The 14,366-nt window shown below is 40.7% G+C and overlaps 4 protein-coding genes across 10 annotated transcripts in view; 2 read left to right on the plus strand and 2 right to left on the minus strand.

Annotated features, from left to right (window-relative positions):
• The window catches only part of LOC116320119 (monocarboxylate transporter 7), a 10,842-nt gene extending 9,708 nt beyond the window's left edge, over positions 1–1,134 (plus strand). For all 3 annotated transcript variants that reach the window (XM_039616137.1, XM_039616138.1, XM_031739638.2), the window contains exon 6: positions 221–1,134. In XM_039616137.1, coding sequence (XP_039472071.1) covers positions 221–411 — 191 coding nt within the window. In that variant the 3' untranslated portion in view covers positions 412–1,134. The remainder of the gene's footprint in view (positions 1–220) is intronic.
• Positions 1,128–5,391, minus strand: LOC116320122 (archaemetzincin-2). 3 transcript variants are annotated; one of them, XM_031739644.2, is made up of 7 exons: positions 5,253–5,391; positions 4,265–4,553; positions 3,794–3,967; positions 3,539–3,667; positions 3,175–3,338; positions 2,817–2,993; positions 1,128–2,108 (listed from the first exon to the last, which is right to left on the minus strand). In XM_031739644.2, the coding sequence occupies exons 2-7, from the start codon at positions 4,551–4,553 to the stop codon at positions 1,953–1,955; spliced, it is 1,089 nt and encodes a 362-aa protein (XP_031595504.1). In that variant the 5' UTR covers positions 5,253–5,391; the 3' UTR covers positions 1,128–1,952. The 3 variants fall into 3 exon arrangements, with proteins under 3 accessions (XP_031595504.1, XP_039472078.1, XP_039472077.1); XM_039616144.1 differs by lacking the exon at positions 5,253–5,391 and adding an exon at positions 4,838–5,206; XM_039616143.1 differs by lacking the exon at positions 5,253–5,391 and adding an exon at positions 4,645–4,801.
• Positions 5,331–7,544, plus strand: si:dkey-21c1.1 (protein FAM104A-like). Its single transcript, XM_031739623.2, has 3 exons — positions 5,331–5,935; positions 6,313–6,418; positions 6,645–7,544. Exons 1-3 carry the CDS (start codon positions 5,919–5,921, stop codon positions 6,900–6,902), a joined length of 381 nt encoding a protein of 126 aa, XP_031595483.1. The 5' UTR covers positions 5,331–5,918; the 3' UTR covers positions 6,903–7,544.
• A 671-nt stretch (positions 7,545–8,215) lies between these two features.
• On the minus strand, positions 8,216–14,310 carry tepsin (TEPSIN adaptor related protein complex 4 accessory protein). 3 transcript variants are annotated; one of them, XM_031739626.2, is made up of 13 exons: positions 14,158–14,310; positions 13,789–13,861; positions 13,427–13,518; positions 13,225–13,318; positions 13,064–13,131; positions 12,877–12,958; positions 12,455–12,526; positions 12,186–12,374; positions 11,873–12,056; positions 11,315–11,428; positions 10,905–10,983; positions 10,688–10,822; positions 8,216–10,579 (listed from the first exon to the last, which is right to left on the minus strand). In XM_031739626.2, the coding sequence occupies exons 1-13, from the start codon at positions 14,194–14,196 to the stop codon at positions 9,959–9,961; spliced, it is 1,842 nt and encodes a 613-aa protein (XP_031595486.1). In that variant the 5' UTR covers positions 14,197–14,310; the 3' UTR covers positions 8,216–9,958. The 3 variants fall into 3 exon arrangements, with proteins under 3 accessions (XP_031595486.1, XP_031595485.1, XP_039472070.1); XM_031739625.2 differs by having other exon boundaries at positions 12,186–12,377; XM_039616136.1 differs by having other exon boundaries at positions 12,186–12,377; positions 13,789–13,916.
• Positions 14,311–14,366: the final 56 nt, after the last annotated feature.

The following is a 14,366-nucleotide window of genomic DNA, read 5'->3' on the forward strand; positions in this document are numbered from 1 at the left end:
ATAGTTGTAGTTACAAATCATAATCTTGCAAAATACACACACACCTAAAGTCTGAAGTGTGGCTGGATCATCCAGATCAGGATATTTGATTCAGTCCCTGGAGAGCATGACAAGACACAATACAATTGCTTCCAGCCTTTGTTTAAGATGAGTACATAGACCTTTTGACAAGCTGGCTTTTTAGTTCTTACTTTTACCTCTATTCTCCTTTGCTCCTCAGGCATGCTGGTGGACATGACCCATAACTATGGATCAGCCTTCTACTCCTGTGCAGCTGGCATGGCTCTGAGTGCTTTGTTCCTGGGTTTGGTGAAGCCTGCTAAGAGAGGATTTTCCTGTATGAGGAGAAGACGCTCTGAAAGCAATGCAGCCCACAAGGAGGAGAGTGAAGAGCAAACTGAGGAGAACTAGAGATCCAAATGATTTCTCTGACTTTGACACTAAGTGATGTAGAGGGTGTTTTACCTTTTAAGCTGATGTAAAATGAGAGTAATAAAGGGTTCAAGCCATAGAATGGTAGTTAAAGGCTAATGCTGATAAACTGTAACAGCATGAATACACTGAAGAGAAAGACGTTTACTAAGTGCTTAAGATCTGCCTTTGTAGGCCTGGTTTCTGAGAGCAATCTCAATAATTTTTAGACCACAGTATCTAAGTGATAATCGTGCCTTAATTACCTGACATACCAAACAGTGTTTTTTAACAGTGTCAGTATTGCTACAATGAGTACCTTTAAATTATCTTTGAAGAAGCTTCATTTAGTCTTGCATTTAATGGATGGCAGTGACAAAGGGTATACTCAGAGTGATTAAGTGTTAATCGAGGTGTCTTAGTTGGACAGGAGACTTTAACACTGACGCTCAATAATTACCTCAGTGATCAGGACAATAACGATAGACAAAATGTAATGCTAATGTAGCAGCAAGAACAATCAGTTACACAGATCTTTGTTACACTTGTTATAGGAAATACCTGAAGCTCAGGAGTATTTGATTATATGTGTCTTATTTGCGATCAAATCAAACTGTCACTAAGTTAACGGTGCACTGCTATTTAATACGGGATGTCAACCCGCAAACAATTTTTTGTATCAAAAATGTGTTTGTTCATAATAAAGCAACACTGTGAAACAGACAGGTGAACGTGGTTTATTCTCTAAAACCCAGGAGACAAACTGACAACATGTTCATTCACAGATACACTGACAGAAAATTAAATTGCTGAGTTAGTCTTCCAAAACCTGTAAACCTATAAATGCTAACAGGATATGATAAATCTTATAGGCATACTACATGTTTAATTGAATATACATTGTGGAAACACACGTTTCTAAAGTGCTATCATCATGTCATTAAGTAAAATAGACTTGTTTAGTGCTTTAGTCTATGATTTTAACTGCTTTCTAACCATCACAGTGCACTGGGGGCAATATTTTTCAGATTGAAGGAGCTCAGAATTAAACCACTGACCTTCTGATCAGTAGATGACCCACTCAACCACGCAAGATGCCCATTACATATGGTTTTGGGTTTTAATCAGCACAGTTCAGTAGACATTTTACAGTGGCTAGCCAATACTTAGACTCTGTATACATAGAATCTACTTCGAAAATCAAACAGCAACACACATGTTAAGAACAGAAAAAAATTGGACGGATGTGTAAGAAAGCACTCTCAGCCACCTTCATCAAAACACCAAGTGATGGAGGAAGAGCGGCTTTCCATTACTCCAGTAGTGTTAGACCTGAAGAATGAAGATATAAAAATTTGGGGGATCATAAAAAGTGCTTGTATGATTGAGTGGATGAATGCAATTTATAAAGTGCTCAAGCAGAGTTGAAAAGTGTGAGATTAAAGAAAGAAAACAGTCCATTAGCTGCGTGATCAAGAAAATAGATGGACACATTTTTGACATCTATTCGTTTCCATTATCCAAAATTTCTTTTAGAACTATTATTGATCCTTTTCCATTATTTCCAAACACCTGCAAACCCAAAGTTTGGATGCATGAAACGCTTCGGTGGGTTTTGTAAAGTGAGGATCGGTATGACTGGCTGATGCCTTCACTGATGTTTGAGTCTGATCCTCGTCCATCCAGTGAAGTAAGGCCTGTTAAACAGTAAAAAAAAGAAAGAAAGAAAGAAAAATAAAAAAAGGTAAACTGATGTTTTTTTATAATAATAATTATTATTATTAATTTTTCATCTTTTTATTTTATGTATTTCTGTGTATCTTTCCATTTTTCATTTTTTTATATGCATTTTCAATACTGTGTGGGAGATGCTTACATTCTTGCTTTGACAGTCACTGTTACCAGATGCTTCATAAACAACAAATAAGTGCAGTGTGATGACATTTCCGCAAAACGTGGAAAACAAAATAAAGTATGAGAAAAAAATGCAGAGCTAAAAATCAAGCCGTCACTGGGAAGCAGCCTGTGTGAAATATGTTTTTTACTATCTACTTGCTCAGCACACTGGGGTCAAAATTCAGTCTGATTTAAGGGCCCACTGTGAACTCAAGCATGTCAGATAGGCTGAGGACACAGTGCAGCGCATAGATTTTGCTAGAAATCTGAAATAATCAATATTTTTTAACCCATGACCCCACATCAAATAAGTACCCAGATGAACTCTCACTATTCCAGCACAGAGTATACAAAGACTATATCTTTGTTAGAATAACAATGACCTGATAAACTCCTTCCAATTAATGTCTTGCTGGTGTTGTATTTATTTAATAACCAAACAGTAAAGAGAGTAAAGGGATTAATATTGTAATTATCTCCTTGTCTTCAGCAAAAAAATGTGTCATTACCTTGTATCTTTCAGCTATATTGAAGCCGATTGCGAACTGCAGTTTGCGAAGGCAGATGGGACAAAAGTCCAAGGGCCTTCGATCAGACTCATCGAGGTGGTTGGAGCCTTGCATGACACAGCTCAACCACTGGCAATGTGAGATTCCAAACATGTGGCCGATCTCGTGAGTCATGGTCTGGAGCAGAAACATTAAAGTTACAATGAAGACTGAAAACAGACACAAGAGTGAAGGTTTACAAGGGTCTACGGAAATGAGTGCTTTGATAAGAATTGTTGATACAAGTGGGCAGATCATGACCACTGGCAAACCAACAATAACTAAATACATTAAGTAAACTGAGGGTTTTCTTAGTAACCTTGCAGGATCGAAGCAGCAGAGTGCTGGTGATCGGTGGAGTGTAATATCCGTCAAACACAGAATAATCCTCCTGCCTTGGCTGAAGATGCTTCTTCAGCCTCCCAGCATAACTTCTCTTATAGAAGTTGTCATCATATCTGGCAAAACTGAAAACGCCCATTCCTGTACACATTTAGGAAGAATTAGAGCACAGGAAGCTATCTCCCCTCTAATGTATTTCACTTTAGCACTATCTAGTGGCTACTCAGTCACAATACATCACACAAAAAAGTAAGCATCTCCTCCCCAATGCTCATGGAACAAATTGCATCAGGATGGATTTGTGTTTGAATAACCTAGTGCTTTGCTTTTAGAAACCTCACCCTCTGTCAGAGAAGCTTGTCCAAAGACAAAGTTCCATGAATCTTTGGGGTAGAGGTCAATCATTGTGATTCCAACAATACAAAAAGCGTCTTTTGGTTTCCTCTTCTTCAGAAATTGTAGCAGATCGCCTTAATTTAAAGAGAAAAACAGTAAGAAAGTTGCACCAACCCAGATTGACACTGCAAGGAAAATGTCCAAAGTCACTAACTGATACGGAAAATTGTTAAATGTAGGTTTTTAAAAAAAGTCATTACCAGTGAGAATTTGAAGGTTGTAAGAGTTACTGTTGACCCTGAAAGAGCACTTTGTTTCAGACACTGCAACTGCTGGAAGCAACTTCACAGAAAGCCCATAGAAGAAGGCTTGGCAGTAATCTCGCAGCCACTCCACATACTGGTCTGTCTGGGCAGCAACTTCTCCAAAAGAACCTACAACAAACGAAGTGCAGAATTAAGCCTAAGCAACCAAGTTGCATGCTGAATTTTGAGGACACACCCTTTTGTTCCACACACTAGACATACTTTACCCATTTGTAATGCCCCAAATGAACTGACTATAGTTTTTTCTTTCTCATTTTTTCTTCTCATGCTCTCTATGTCCACTGCTAAGGGTATCAACTGAAAGCTACTGAATCCTGTGAGAAACATTTCACAACTACCCACACATACTCCGCTAGAACTGAGAGAAATAGAGATTCTAAGTACACAATATGCAAATATGCACACCTATGGTTTGAATATAAATAGTACTCTGGCTTTCATTTGGGGTCTTGCGATAAGGCTTTCTGTAGAAGGCCTCAAAGTCTTCAGGCTCCTCGGGGTGAGCAAGGATCCAGTCAGAGTCAGAGTGCACGGTGATGAGTTGGAAAAGGGAACCCGGCTGCCCTGCGTGGAATCCTTCCTCCAGAAGGCGCTTTTCTTCTTTTGTGTACTTACTGTAAACCTTAGTTAAATACTCAGAATTGGAGACCAAAGCTGTTTGGAGTTTCTCTGGAGTGTACTGGATCACCTTCATCTGCAGGAGAAATGCATTGCATTAACTTGATTACCCTGCAGACAAGACTCTGTTTTCCTATCACATAAATTGATTCTTTTTATTCCTTTACATGGATGTCTTGCCCTCTTTGGATGCATGTGGCAAGGAAAAGTTTGACATTTTGAGAAATGTATTTGTAAATGTATTTGCTTCTTGCCGAGAGTTAGATAGGAGGACTGATCCACTCTAGTGTTTTGTGATAAACATTAAGTCACCAAGAGATCAGAGTAAGCTAAACTAAAATTAAAGGGAAGTGACTGCACCTGGCCAAAACAATTGTTTGTCAGTCAATTACGGTCCGGATTCTCTGAAGGGAGGTACTGTGTGTAAAATGGCTGTACTTCCTGAACAGTTATTCTAACTCTTTTGTCAAACCCCTTGAATATAAAAGCTAAATACTTATGCACTAATTGTAGGCTAACTATATCAGGTCAGTCCAGTTCTGTCAGCAGCTAAATGGGAGACTGGAAGACCTTTATCACACATGAATATTAATAGCAGCTACATTACATTACAGTAAATATAAACTCACTAGCTAGCTTAATGCTACATGATATTTTCTAAAGAATAGTTAGCAAACGTGTTTTTGCACTTTTGTTCGATACACAATAAAAGACACTTAAAAGTACAAATAAGGCAAATGGATCCATGGGAAAGGATACAATAAAGAGAAAATACCTTAACCGACACTTCTATTTGTTCACACCGGAAGTTATATTTATGTACGTCATGTAAACAGAGGGGCGGAGCTAAAGAAAAAAGAAAGCTCGCTGTTGCGATTGTCCTCCAAAAGACTTCGGAGTATCACGTATTGTAGTGCAGACATTAAAATCGGATTTATAGTAAACTTGCCGGTCTGGTTTCTCGTAGCGGACTGTTGCAAACTAAAGAGAACTATTCAACACGCTTAATGGCAAGTAGACGTCATACGAAAGCGGAAGAACTTCGGTTAGCGCAGCTAAAGTTAGCTAGATAAGTGGCTACTCAAACGGTAGCAGGTAGCAGCTAGCGGGCTAGCTTGCTCCTTTGCTGTCATGACCGGGGCTTCTCGAGATTTCACAGCGTAAACGAGAATACCTAGCAACTTGCTTGTTAGCTTTTAGTCGTTCGGCTAAATTTGTGTCCCCGCCGAGACGCTGGCAGAGCGGAGATTTTTTGCTTTCCTGTTGCTACCGGTGCTTCTTCAGCCGGCTGAAGATAGCTCACTTTACACACCCTGGACTTCCCAGTGAGATGAGAGAGAGCAGCATTGCCAAAGCATTTAAATAAGACATCTTAACCCGGCTGACAAGGAGTGTCAACCTTTCTGTTTGCCAAAAATAAGCATCCGATAAGACTGAAGAAATGCTGACTGACAGCAGGTAAAGACGAGAACATACATTTTCACAATTTTTCACAATTATTTATTATAGGATCATCATCAAATGGAAAAATACACTGAGGAATTGTGTCATTGTAATTCAACGTTATGACTAAGTCACATTTTGCAGGCATCCAAGTTCTAGTCATACAATTCATAGCTTCATACAGACCCCAGTAAAGCTGTGTAAGTCTGTATGGTCTCATAGTACGAGTGCCACATGCCTGTTCATGTAACTGCTTCAGTCTGTGTTGCTATTTTTGGTTCCTCTTCATGTACTCTCTTTCTGATACTCTTCCTCCGCCCAATCTCTCTCCCCCTCCCTGCATCATTTCTGTCACACAATCTCTCTGTTCCTTGCATCGCTGTTTTGTACAGGAAGAGGCACCATAGCTGCAACAGCGAGGAAGACCAACAGCTGAGGCCTCAGGCCAAGAGGTCAGGAGGGGGTCCCTCGCTGCTTGTATCAGATTTGGACTCAGAGGTGAGACACACACATAGATTGTGGGTTTGCTCCTGATTGTCTGATAAAAGTTGACGTCTTTTACCTTATAATGTAAAGCTTGCTGCATTTTTGCAGATAGAGCACGTGTCTTGGGATCACATACAATGCGCTGCTGTCAGAAAGAGCTCAGACCGTCTTTATTCACAGGCTGTGCATCCATCTGTGAAGCTGCTGTTCAGACTCCAACTCTGTTCTGTGTTTGCAGTCTTCCAGCAGTGACAGCAGCAATGGGATCAGCAGTCCAGAGAGAGCAATAGTGGCCACCACCAGACCATGCATACACAGCCAAAACAGCTGCATCACCCAGGACCCCGTCAGCCCAAAGCCCGAAGACTCTGCCAGCTCCTTGCAGCACGGTTTCCATGGTGATGGAAGAAGTGTCTCATATGACTACATCAACAGAGTCCTGAGGGAGGCGCACTTCAGCAGTCTGCAGACCAGAGGCCGACCAGGCTCGACATGACCGTGACCTCCGGCCCTCGCCCGACCTTGCCTCCTGACCATTTTGTCCCTCACCCATCAGTGTCAACACTGCTGGCATGATGGTGCCTCCCAGAAAGCCTCAATAACACCATGGGATCAGGTGTAAGGCGATGATGTGTAGGGAATAGGGTTGCAACAGTATGAGATTTTCACTGTCTCTGAAAATATCATGGTATTACAAAGTTCTTGTCATCATTATTATTAATTACAACTCTTAAAGTATTTTTTATTGGTTGAAATGTACGTGGTATGATAACTTTCAGTTGTCGTACTATAGCACAAGACGTATTATGAAAACCGCATACAGCTGCAACCCCATTGGGGAGGTTTATGGATTCTGGGCTCATCCCCACCTCAACATGTACCATTTGTCAAGATCATAAGCACATCCGCCTTTCCATGGCCCAGCCACTGTGGTTTTCTGTGCAGTATCGATGTGTACGTGTGGATTTGTGTGTGTGTGTGTGTATGCATGCACCCCGTGCACTTTATGAAGAGGTCTCCTTCTCTTTACATGCGTGCGTCGATGCGTGGACATTTTCATTGGTGCTAATCACAAGAAAAGTGTGATGATGATGATCCAAAGTGCTTGCAGAACTAAATAAAGCTAAGCACTTTACTCTGTAAGTCTTTCTGTTTACTCTTGACTGGTACAGTCGGTCGCTTGTTTCCATCAGAGAAGTGGGAGTTATTGTGATCCCATATGGAGAAGTAAGTTGATGGAGGCCAATGGATTCACTCCTAAGGAGCACGATCAATACAATCCATTAAAGAATATTTTAGGCTTTATTTGTTTTCTCTAACCAAAGCTATAAAGTTAGAGCATGCTACTTTTTGCAGGCACTGGCTAAATGAATCTAAAATGTCTAGGTGTGGTTGGTCAGTGGGTTAAAGAGGATGGAACAGAGATCCTCATAGACATTTTGGCTGAAATCCAACCTTAGATTAAACCCTGGCTAATTATAGGTCCATAAGAAGGCACTGTGGAAAGTGCAGGTCAGGCAGCAGTCCGCTCGGCCCAGCGCTTCTAACAAAAACAGACTCTTTAAAATAATTTAGAACCCAGTGTTTACTTGTTCCACATTTTCCACATTGTGTATCTGTGTGTCATAAGCCTGTCAGCCATACTTGTTTATGGGTGGTTTAATATGACCAGTACACTGTGTTTGGAATAAAATGAAATGTAAAAGTGATTCATATGTAATTTCCCTAAATCATTTGAAATAAAGTGTTGCCAAAAGTGATGTGTGCAAACATGTCAGATAAAAAAAAACAAATGACATCAAGACTACGTAGTGGTTAATGCTGTGACAAAAATACAGCATGCTTTATTGTCCTGCATGTTGAACAGCTTGGCTTGTGTTCACTGAACTGAAACACATCAGTGGCGTTCATTATAGTACAATTACGTTGAATTACGATTTAGGCGTGTAGTTTGAACTAGATTGCACTGCAATAAATATGTAAGTGAAACAATGAAGGCAAACCTTTGCTCAAATGAGAAATCCTTTATGACTGCTTACATATGATCAAACAGTCAAGACATTAGTTATGCACACACAATAACCCAATAACCCCCTTTTTTTTTTTTTTTTTAAATCATGCACTCTACAAGTCTCATCTTAGTCAACAGAGCAGACATAATAAATAAATTTCTAAATTTACACTTGGAACATTTACAATGACTTAATAGCTTAGTACCAAAAATAATGGAAGACAACTCTCTTTTTTAGGTTTCGGTTCATAAGAAAAGCGACTGTAGTGCAAATTTCAAACAGAGGTTCTCCCCCTCAGAGGTTCAGGCCGTGCTGCAGAGGTGGAAGTTGTTACATAAAAGAAATCCTGAGAGAAAGCAACCACCAGTGTGCCCCGCAAAGCCAAAACACAGTAACTGCATACTTTATTAGATTTAAATTTAGGCCTAAATCTGTTGTTTTAAACATTATGATTTCACAGAAGTGTCATTTTTAGGGAAAAAGGGAAAAGTAGCAGGGTGGGAGCATTCTGTTTGCAAATGACGCAGGAACTAAAACTGGTGCTGCTGAAGACTAGCCTCGCTCAGACTTTGGTTTGGACTTTTATTTGATCAGCCTTCCATATATGGAATAAGCCTTTTGGTAAACCATGAATTTTTTCAACAGAAGTATTTATTCATTAGTTCTTTTTCCCCCTCAGCCTATGCTTAACACATGTCAAGACTGTGTTTTCCTTGCACTCTGTAGAAAGGGGACCCATTATGTTTTTTATTTGCTCATACAGATGGTGGAAGTTTCAAATAATGAGTTCAGTATTTGTTCAAGTAATCCTTGTAAACTAAAAGCTCAGGCTTCAGATTAATCGAAACATTTTTTTCCTACTCTCGTCTCTGTATGACATCAGTGAGAGCAGATATCCCTAATGAGACCGTCTCAGGTACACAGATCTGGCAATGAGCACAGAAGAGTGAAAGACAGCTCGTTTCTGACGGTGAGGATGAACTGATGAGCTGCACTGAGGCCCAGTATGATATAAATAAATGTAATTTTGCGCTGTAATGTCATGCAAAGCTACATTACAGTCTTGGATTAAAGATATGGAGGTGGAAAAACAGCATAAGTCATCCCCCTTAACAGTTAGGTTTTATAAAATAAATGTTACAAAGATCTCTCTTTTCATGGTTTCTGCAGTTATTGTCTTGTGACTTTGTAAGGCAGAGTAAAGACCTCTAATTCAAGACAACTTCAGTCATTAAATACTTTTAAAATACACTGCAGCAGACAAAGACCTGTCTTTAATGAGACAAACCATCCATAGACTGATATGATCTGCAGGCTCTATTTATGAGTCCCAAATCTCTCTCTTGGCCCAATTTGCTGTTTAAAAACAGTTTCTGAAGAGGCACACAGATAAGAAAAGAATACTGAATTAGAATCTGCTATCCACTTACAACTTAACTGGTTGGATCTTGGTTTGGAACATTAAACAGGTTTCCAAAAGGATCAACGCATGATGACATCATTGGTTTAAAGTAGAACAGCTCTAAACTGTTGCCTGCAATCAAAAGTTGAGAAAGGAGAAAGCTGATACTGACTGGCTGCAATTAGGTGCAGAGGAACTGCAAACTGAGGGAGCATCCTCACTGGTTTTACTGGTGATAGACGAGTTCACTGAACAATCAGACTTACGCACAGCGTCCATCTCCTTTACCCTGTCGTCTATTTTGTCCTCCACTTCTTCATACGATGTTTCTCTGTTACACAGCGGCCTTCCTTTGGTCACCAGTTCCATGCCACTGAACAGAGACGGTCTGCTCTGGGGGTGTGGCTTACTCTGAGGTTCACATGAAGCAAGGGTGCTTTTATCTTGAACAGACTCTGAATCTTCAGCATGCAGTCTCACCTCGGCTGTCCTTACTGGTTGGACCTGATCTTCTGCTAATTCGTGGATCTGAGCCAGATCCTGACTAGGAGGGGGAGATGGGTGCTTTGGTGGTTGAGTGACGCCTGCAGATGAAGTGTCCGGCTGTTGAAGTTTGAAACTGTCAAACAAGTGCGTTGGCAGTAAATTGCTGCTAGAGGTGTGAAGCTGATTCACTGTTGCCTGATGGCTGCTGTTCACTGCATCCTGCCTGGTAGCATGCAGAGATCCGCCCATCAAAGCCTCAAACTGTCGCAAGATCTAGTCAGAGGAGATACGCAGATAAAAAAAAAAAAAAGCACAAATAAGTATTATTGGGTTTACTACTTGTCCTTAAGTAGTAAAGTTGTCTCCCTCTGCTTCGTTTACCTTGGTGGCTTTGTTTGCCACCGGTCCTGGAGGGCCCTCGCTCAGCTGGCGAAGTCTGTGCTGTGTGGCTCCAAACATTTGTTCCAGAGAGAGGAGGTCAGAGGTCATCAGGGATGCGACAGCACACAGCACCCGCTGCAAGAGTAGACAAACGACACTATAATCAGAGTAAAGGTGAAACAAAGAATTCTGATTTTCAATGTCTTCTCATTGTTACCATCTTAATGGTGTAGGAAGGATCTTGAAGCTTGCAAGACAGCAACTCCACCACAACCTCGCAGTTAAGAATGGAGCACCTGACAGAGTTTAAAAAAAAAAAAAGACTGAAATTGTGACACAATTCCTAACTGCATCACAGAAACCAAAACAACCAATAAAAAAAATACTTAAAGTGGAATAGTTGAATTAAATAAAAATAACACAAAAGCAGGAGCAAAAAATAAATAAATAAATAAATAAATATATAAATATATATATTAAAATGAAAAAGCTCAATTAATAATATTAAAAAAGGCAACTGAATACAATCAGAAGTTTAATAAAAAACTAATTAAAAATGAGAAACCAGCTCATAGAAAAGAACCAGCCCAGGCTGTTGTGTTTTCAATGGGATTTTGGTGCACTGACTCTTTGATGAAGTGTTGGCTCTCCTCTCTGGAAAGGAAAACTTTGGAGCCTTCAGTCAGTTTATTGATGAGTGCCATCTCCTGACCACAATCCCCTAGCTGCAAGGCCTCCACCCTGGAAACCACACAAAGTATGAGAGGAAAGTAACAAACTTGAAGAAAACAGTTTTTTTTGTGCTTATAATGCTCAGGAACATGACTTATTGCATAGAAAAACTAACAATCCTGGCAAGAATTTTATTCTTAAGTGACCAGTAAACATTAAACTATACAAACTGCACACAGAACATTTGGAGATTATGCTACAAGCTCCTGAATGTGACTGCACTGGAATGAAAACAGCTGGTTTAACAAACTAAAACCCTCTTCAAACATGAACAATTTTCTGAGGTTTCCTTTTCTCGTGTGTCACACAACAGGAGATATGCACTGTCACTGTACAGGCATTGGGTAAAGTCTGTTTAAAATCCAGTACCTGCTCTCAGCTAATGCATTAAAAAGAAAAAAAAAGACTCGAGTGCATGATGTGTTAAAAAGGTTAAACTTTTTTGACACTGACCGATCTGATAGGTCCCCACTGCTCTCTCTGCTGGCCCCCGATTGGCTTCCTGTGCCAGCTGACTTGCTGCCCATCGACGCCCTGCTATTGGCAGCGATGTCCTGAGAGGAGTTGTGAGAGGAGCTGTTGCCACTGTCCGTCTCTTCCCAGCCACCTCCTACCTGCCCAGGGCACCACTTAGTCACTGGTGAAGTGAAGACACATGAGGAAAACCTTAATTTATAAACACCTGTTCGCTACTAAGGCTTCAGTTTATACTTTCTCTCAATCTTGCCTCAATAAAATGCGTAATTGTGCCAGCTTCATTTCTGACCTTTCGGTCTACAAGCAGGCAGATTATAGGCACACGCTGGCACGGCCACTTCTATGGGTGCAGAAGGCGCCACCACGGCCCGGTAATGGTTGTCATGGAGACGGATCCCCTGATGCTCAGTAGGGGGAAGGACAGCGCTCGCCACCACCTCAGCTGCTTTCTGAATCTTATCCAGAAGTGAGTCGCTGCCTGCTGGAAGGCACAGGTCCAGAAATTTACACACGCAGTAAGTTTGATTTGTATGTACTGTGCAGCTCGGCTTCCCTCACCTGTCCCCTGCTTTCTTGGACTGTATCCAAAACCCTGCATTCCTGATCTGTGGGAAGTGGCCGATCCCATACCTAAATAGAATGAAACAAATTAACTATTGTACACACAATGCAATTCAATGACTACTTCTTTCATCCCATCTACAGATACACATTCTCTTCTATTACTTGTTTATTACATGGAGCTAAAGTCAAACCTGGTAGCAAAGTGATGTACAATAGTTTGGCATACAGGATGTAGTACATATATTTGGGTTCCTAAGTCTTTAAAGCTTATATCTTTGATCAGGAAAATTATACTTTCTAATTCGTTTTTGAGTTATCACTTTCACAAACTTGGGTGTCCACGTCGCCCGCCCGCCTGCCCATCTTTTAAAGATGAGTGCCGTTTATGGTCATAATCAATGTGTGTTAGCACTTACCCATTGTCGGTGGGGCAAGATTAAGTGAAGAAATGCTGTTTTTGGAGGGAATGACATCTGTAAAAAGTAAGCGGGCCACTTCCTGTAAATGGATGAACAACGAAAAAAAAGTTCTTATTCAAGCTACCTTCCACTTCTGTATAACTGACTATATTGAGATGAAAATACAAAACAACCCGTGTTGTACCTGTGCTGTATTCCTCACTTTCTCATATAATGCTGTGCCATGGATGGGATCAGGAGGGCCACTGTAAACTTATCGAATAAAAATTACCCAGAGTGAATATTTATGAACGATGGCAGCAGCAAAATAATGTAAGTTGAAAGCACAAATGAGAAAAGTCTAACCGGATGCTTGCTGGATGAAGGTGGAGTTCCTTCTGAGTTCTGTGAGGAAATGGTTGGACCCATGACCACAGAGGTGGACAAAGATCTTCAGCACCTGATACACCAGAAGCAAGAACAGAACCCACACTTACTCATAAACTGCAATCAGCAATGTACAGGTCCTTTAAAGAGACAGAAACAGTAGCAAAAGCAATTCTCTCACCTTCAGTTTGACATGACAGGACTCCACTTGTAGCCTCTCCAGGAGGTATTCCAACAAACACTGACCACAACCTGAAGACTCATGGGAGATTTCTACAGTGTGCTTAGAATTAAGGTTATAACACTTCATCATACAGGAATTATTATTCCCATGGTTCAGTGGGTATAAACATTTGACTGATAACACACTTCACACACAGAAAAATATCATTTTAACCTATCATAGCCATGTTCAAGGTATGTACCCATCAGTGATTATGTAAAGTCATGGCCACAGCCTACTTATACAGCCCTAACATGCAAAAGAGGCCAGCAGGAGTAGGAACTTTTTGCAGATCAACAGCAGAAGCAACTAAAGGATACTTCCAATCTCCTGGAAAAGGTAGCCAGGACAGGGGTTTTCATCATCTGCTGTAGCCTTCATCAGGGTGGGCACCTTGGATAGTTAGACGAAATTGTGGTTTACCACTTCAGTTGACCGCAAACTGACCCTTAAACCAGTGTGCAGCATTAAGTTTTAACGAAACAACCTGACACGTCCAGTGAAACACAGAAAGTAAAAAGCCAAAAGATGTTGGTTAAGGTTGTTAGCTAGCAGGCTAAAAGAAAGCTATGGTTTCGCAAAAGCTAATAGATTTAAATAAGTACGTCAACGCTACGTGACATTTAACATGTTCGTTTTGGCTTCTCTGTGTTCTTTTTAAAAAAATAACGACTGTCGATATTACTTACTTTCTGAAGAAAGGCTAATCGTTCCATAAATGTTGCCATGATTTAGCAGTCCCAGCTGCGGGTTACTCATCTTCCTTCGAGGCGTACGACAGAAAGGCGGGGTTTGAGGTGACCGCTAGCCAATAACAAAACACTAAGCAGCAATCCTCGACTCTATTGGCGTTCTGGTTAAACCAGGAGGTAAAAGATAACAAATCAACCGTCAGAAA

The sequence above is a fragment of the Oreochromis aureus genome, linkage group 8, assembly GCF_013358895.1.
Source record: "Oreochromis aureus strain Israel breed Guangdong linkage group 8, ZZ_aureus, whole genome shotgun sequence".
NCBI classification, from domain to species: Eukaryota; Metazoa; Chordata; class Actinopteri; order Cichliformes; family Cichlidae; genus Oreochromis; species Oreochromis aureus.

What these genes read in the sequence shown, in the direction of transcription:
- tepsin (XM_031739625.2), bottom strand. Translation starts at nt 14,196, where the DNA reads ATGGCAACATTTATGGAACGATTAGCCTTTCTTCAGAAA. An exon ending in GATTAGCCTTTCTTCAGAAA is followed by an intron (nt 13,862 to 14,157) that starts GTAAGTAATATC and finishes TAACTATCCAAG; the next exon opens with GTGCCCACCCTGATGAAGGC. An exon ending in TCTTGCCCCACCGACAATGG is followed by an intron (nt 12,527 to 12,876) that starts GTAAGTGCTAAC and finishes CATTCTATTTAG; the next exon opens with GTATGGGATCGGCCACTTCC.
- LOC116320122 (XM_031739644.2), bottom strand. Translation starts at nt 4,553, where the DNA reads ATGAAGGTGATCCAGTACACTCCAGAGAAACTCCAAACAGCTTTGGTC. An exon ending in TGCTGCTTCGATCCTGCAAG is followed by an intron (nt 2,994 to 3,174) that starts GTTACTAAGAAA and finishes TTTCTGCTCCAG; the next exon opens with ACCATGACTCACGAGATCGG. An exon ending in ATATAGCTGAAAGATACAAG is followed by an intron (nt 2,109 to 2,816) that starts GTAATGACACAT and finishes ACTGTTTAACAG; the next exon opens with GCCTTACTTCACTGGATGGA.
- si:dkey-21c1.1 (XM_031739623.2), top strand. An exon ending in TATCAGATTTGGACTCAGAG is followed by an intron (nt 6,419 to 6,644) that starts GTGAGACACACA and finishes CTGTGTTTGCAG; the next exon opens with TCTTCCAGCAGTGACAGCAG.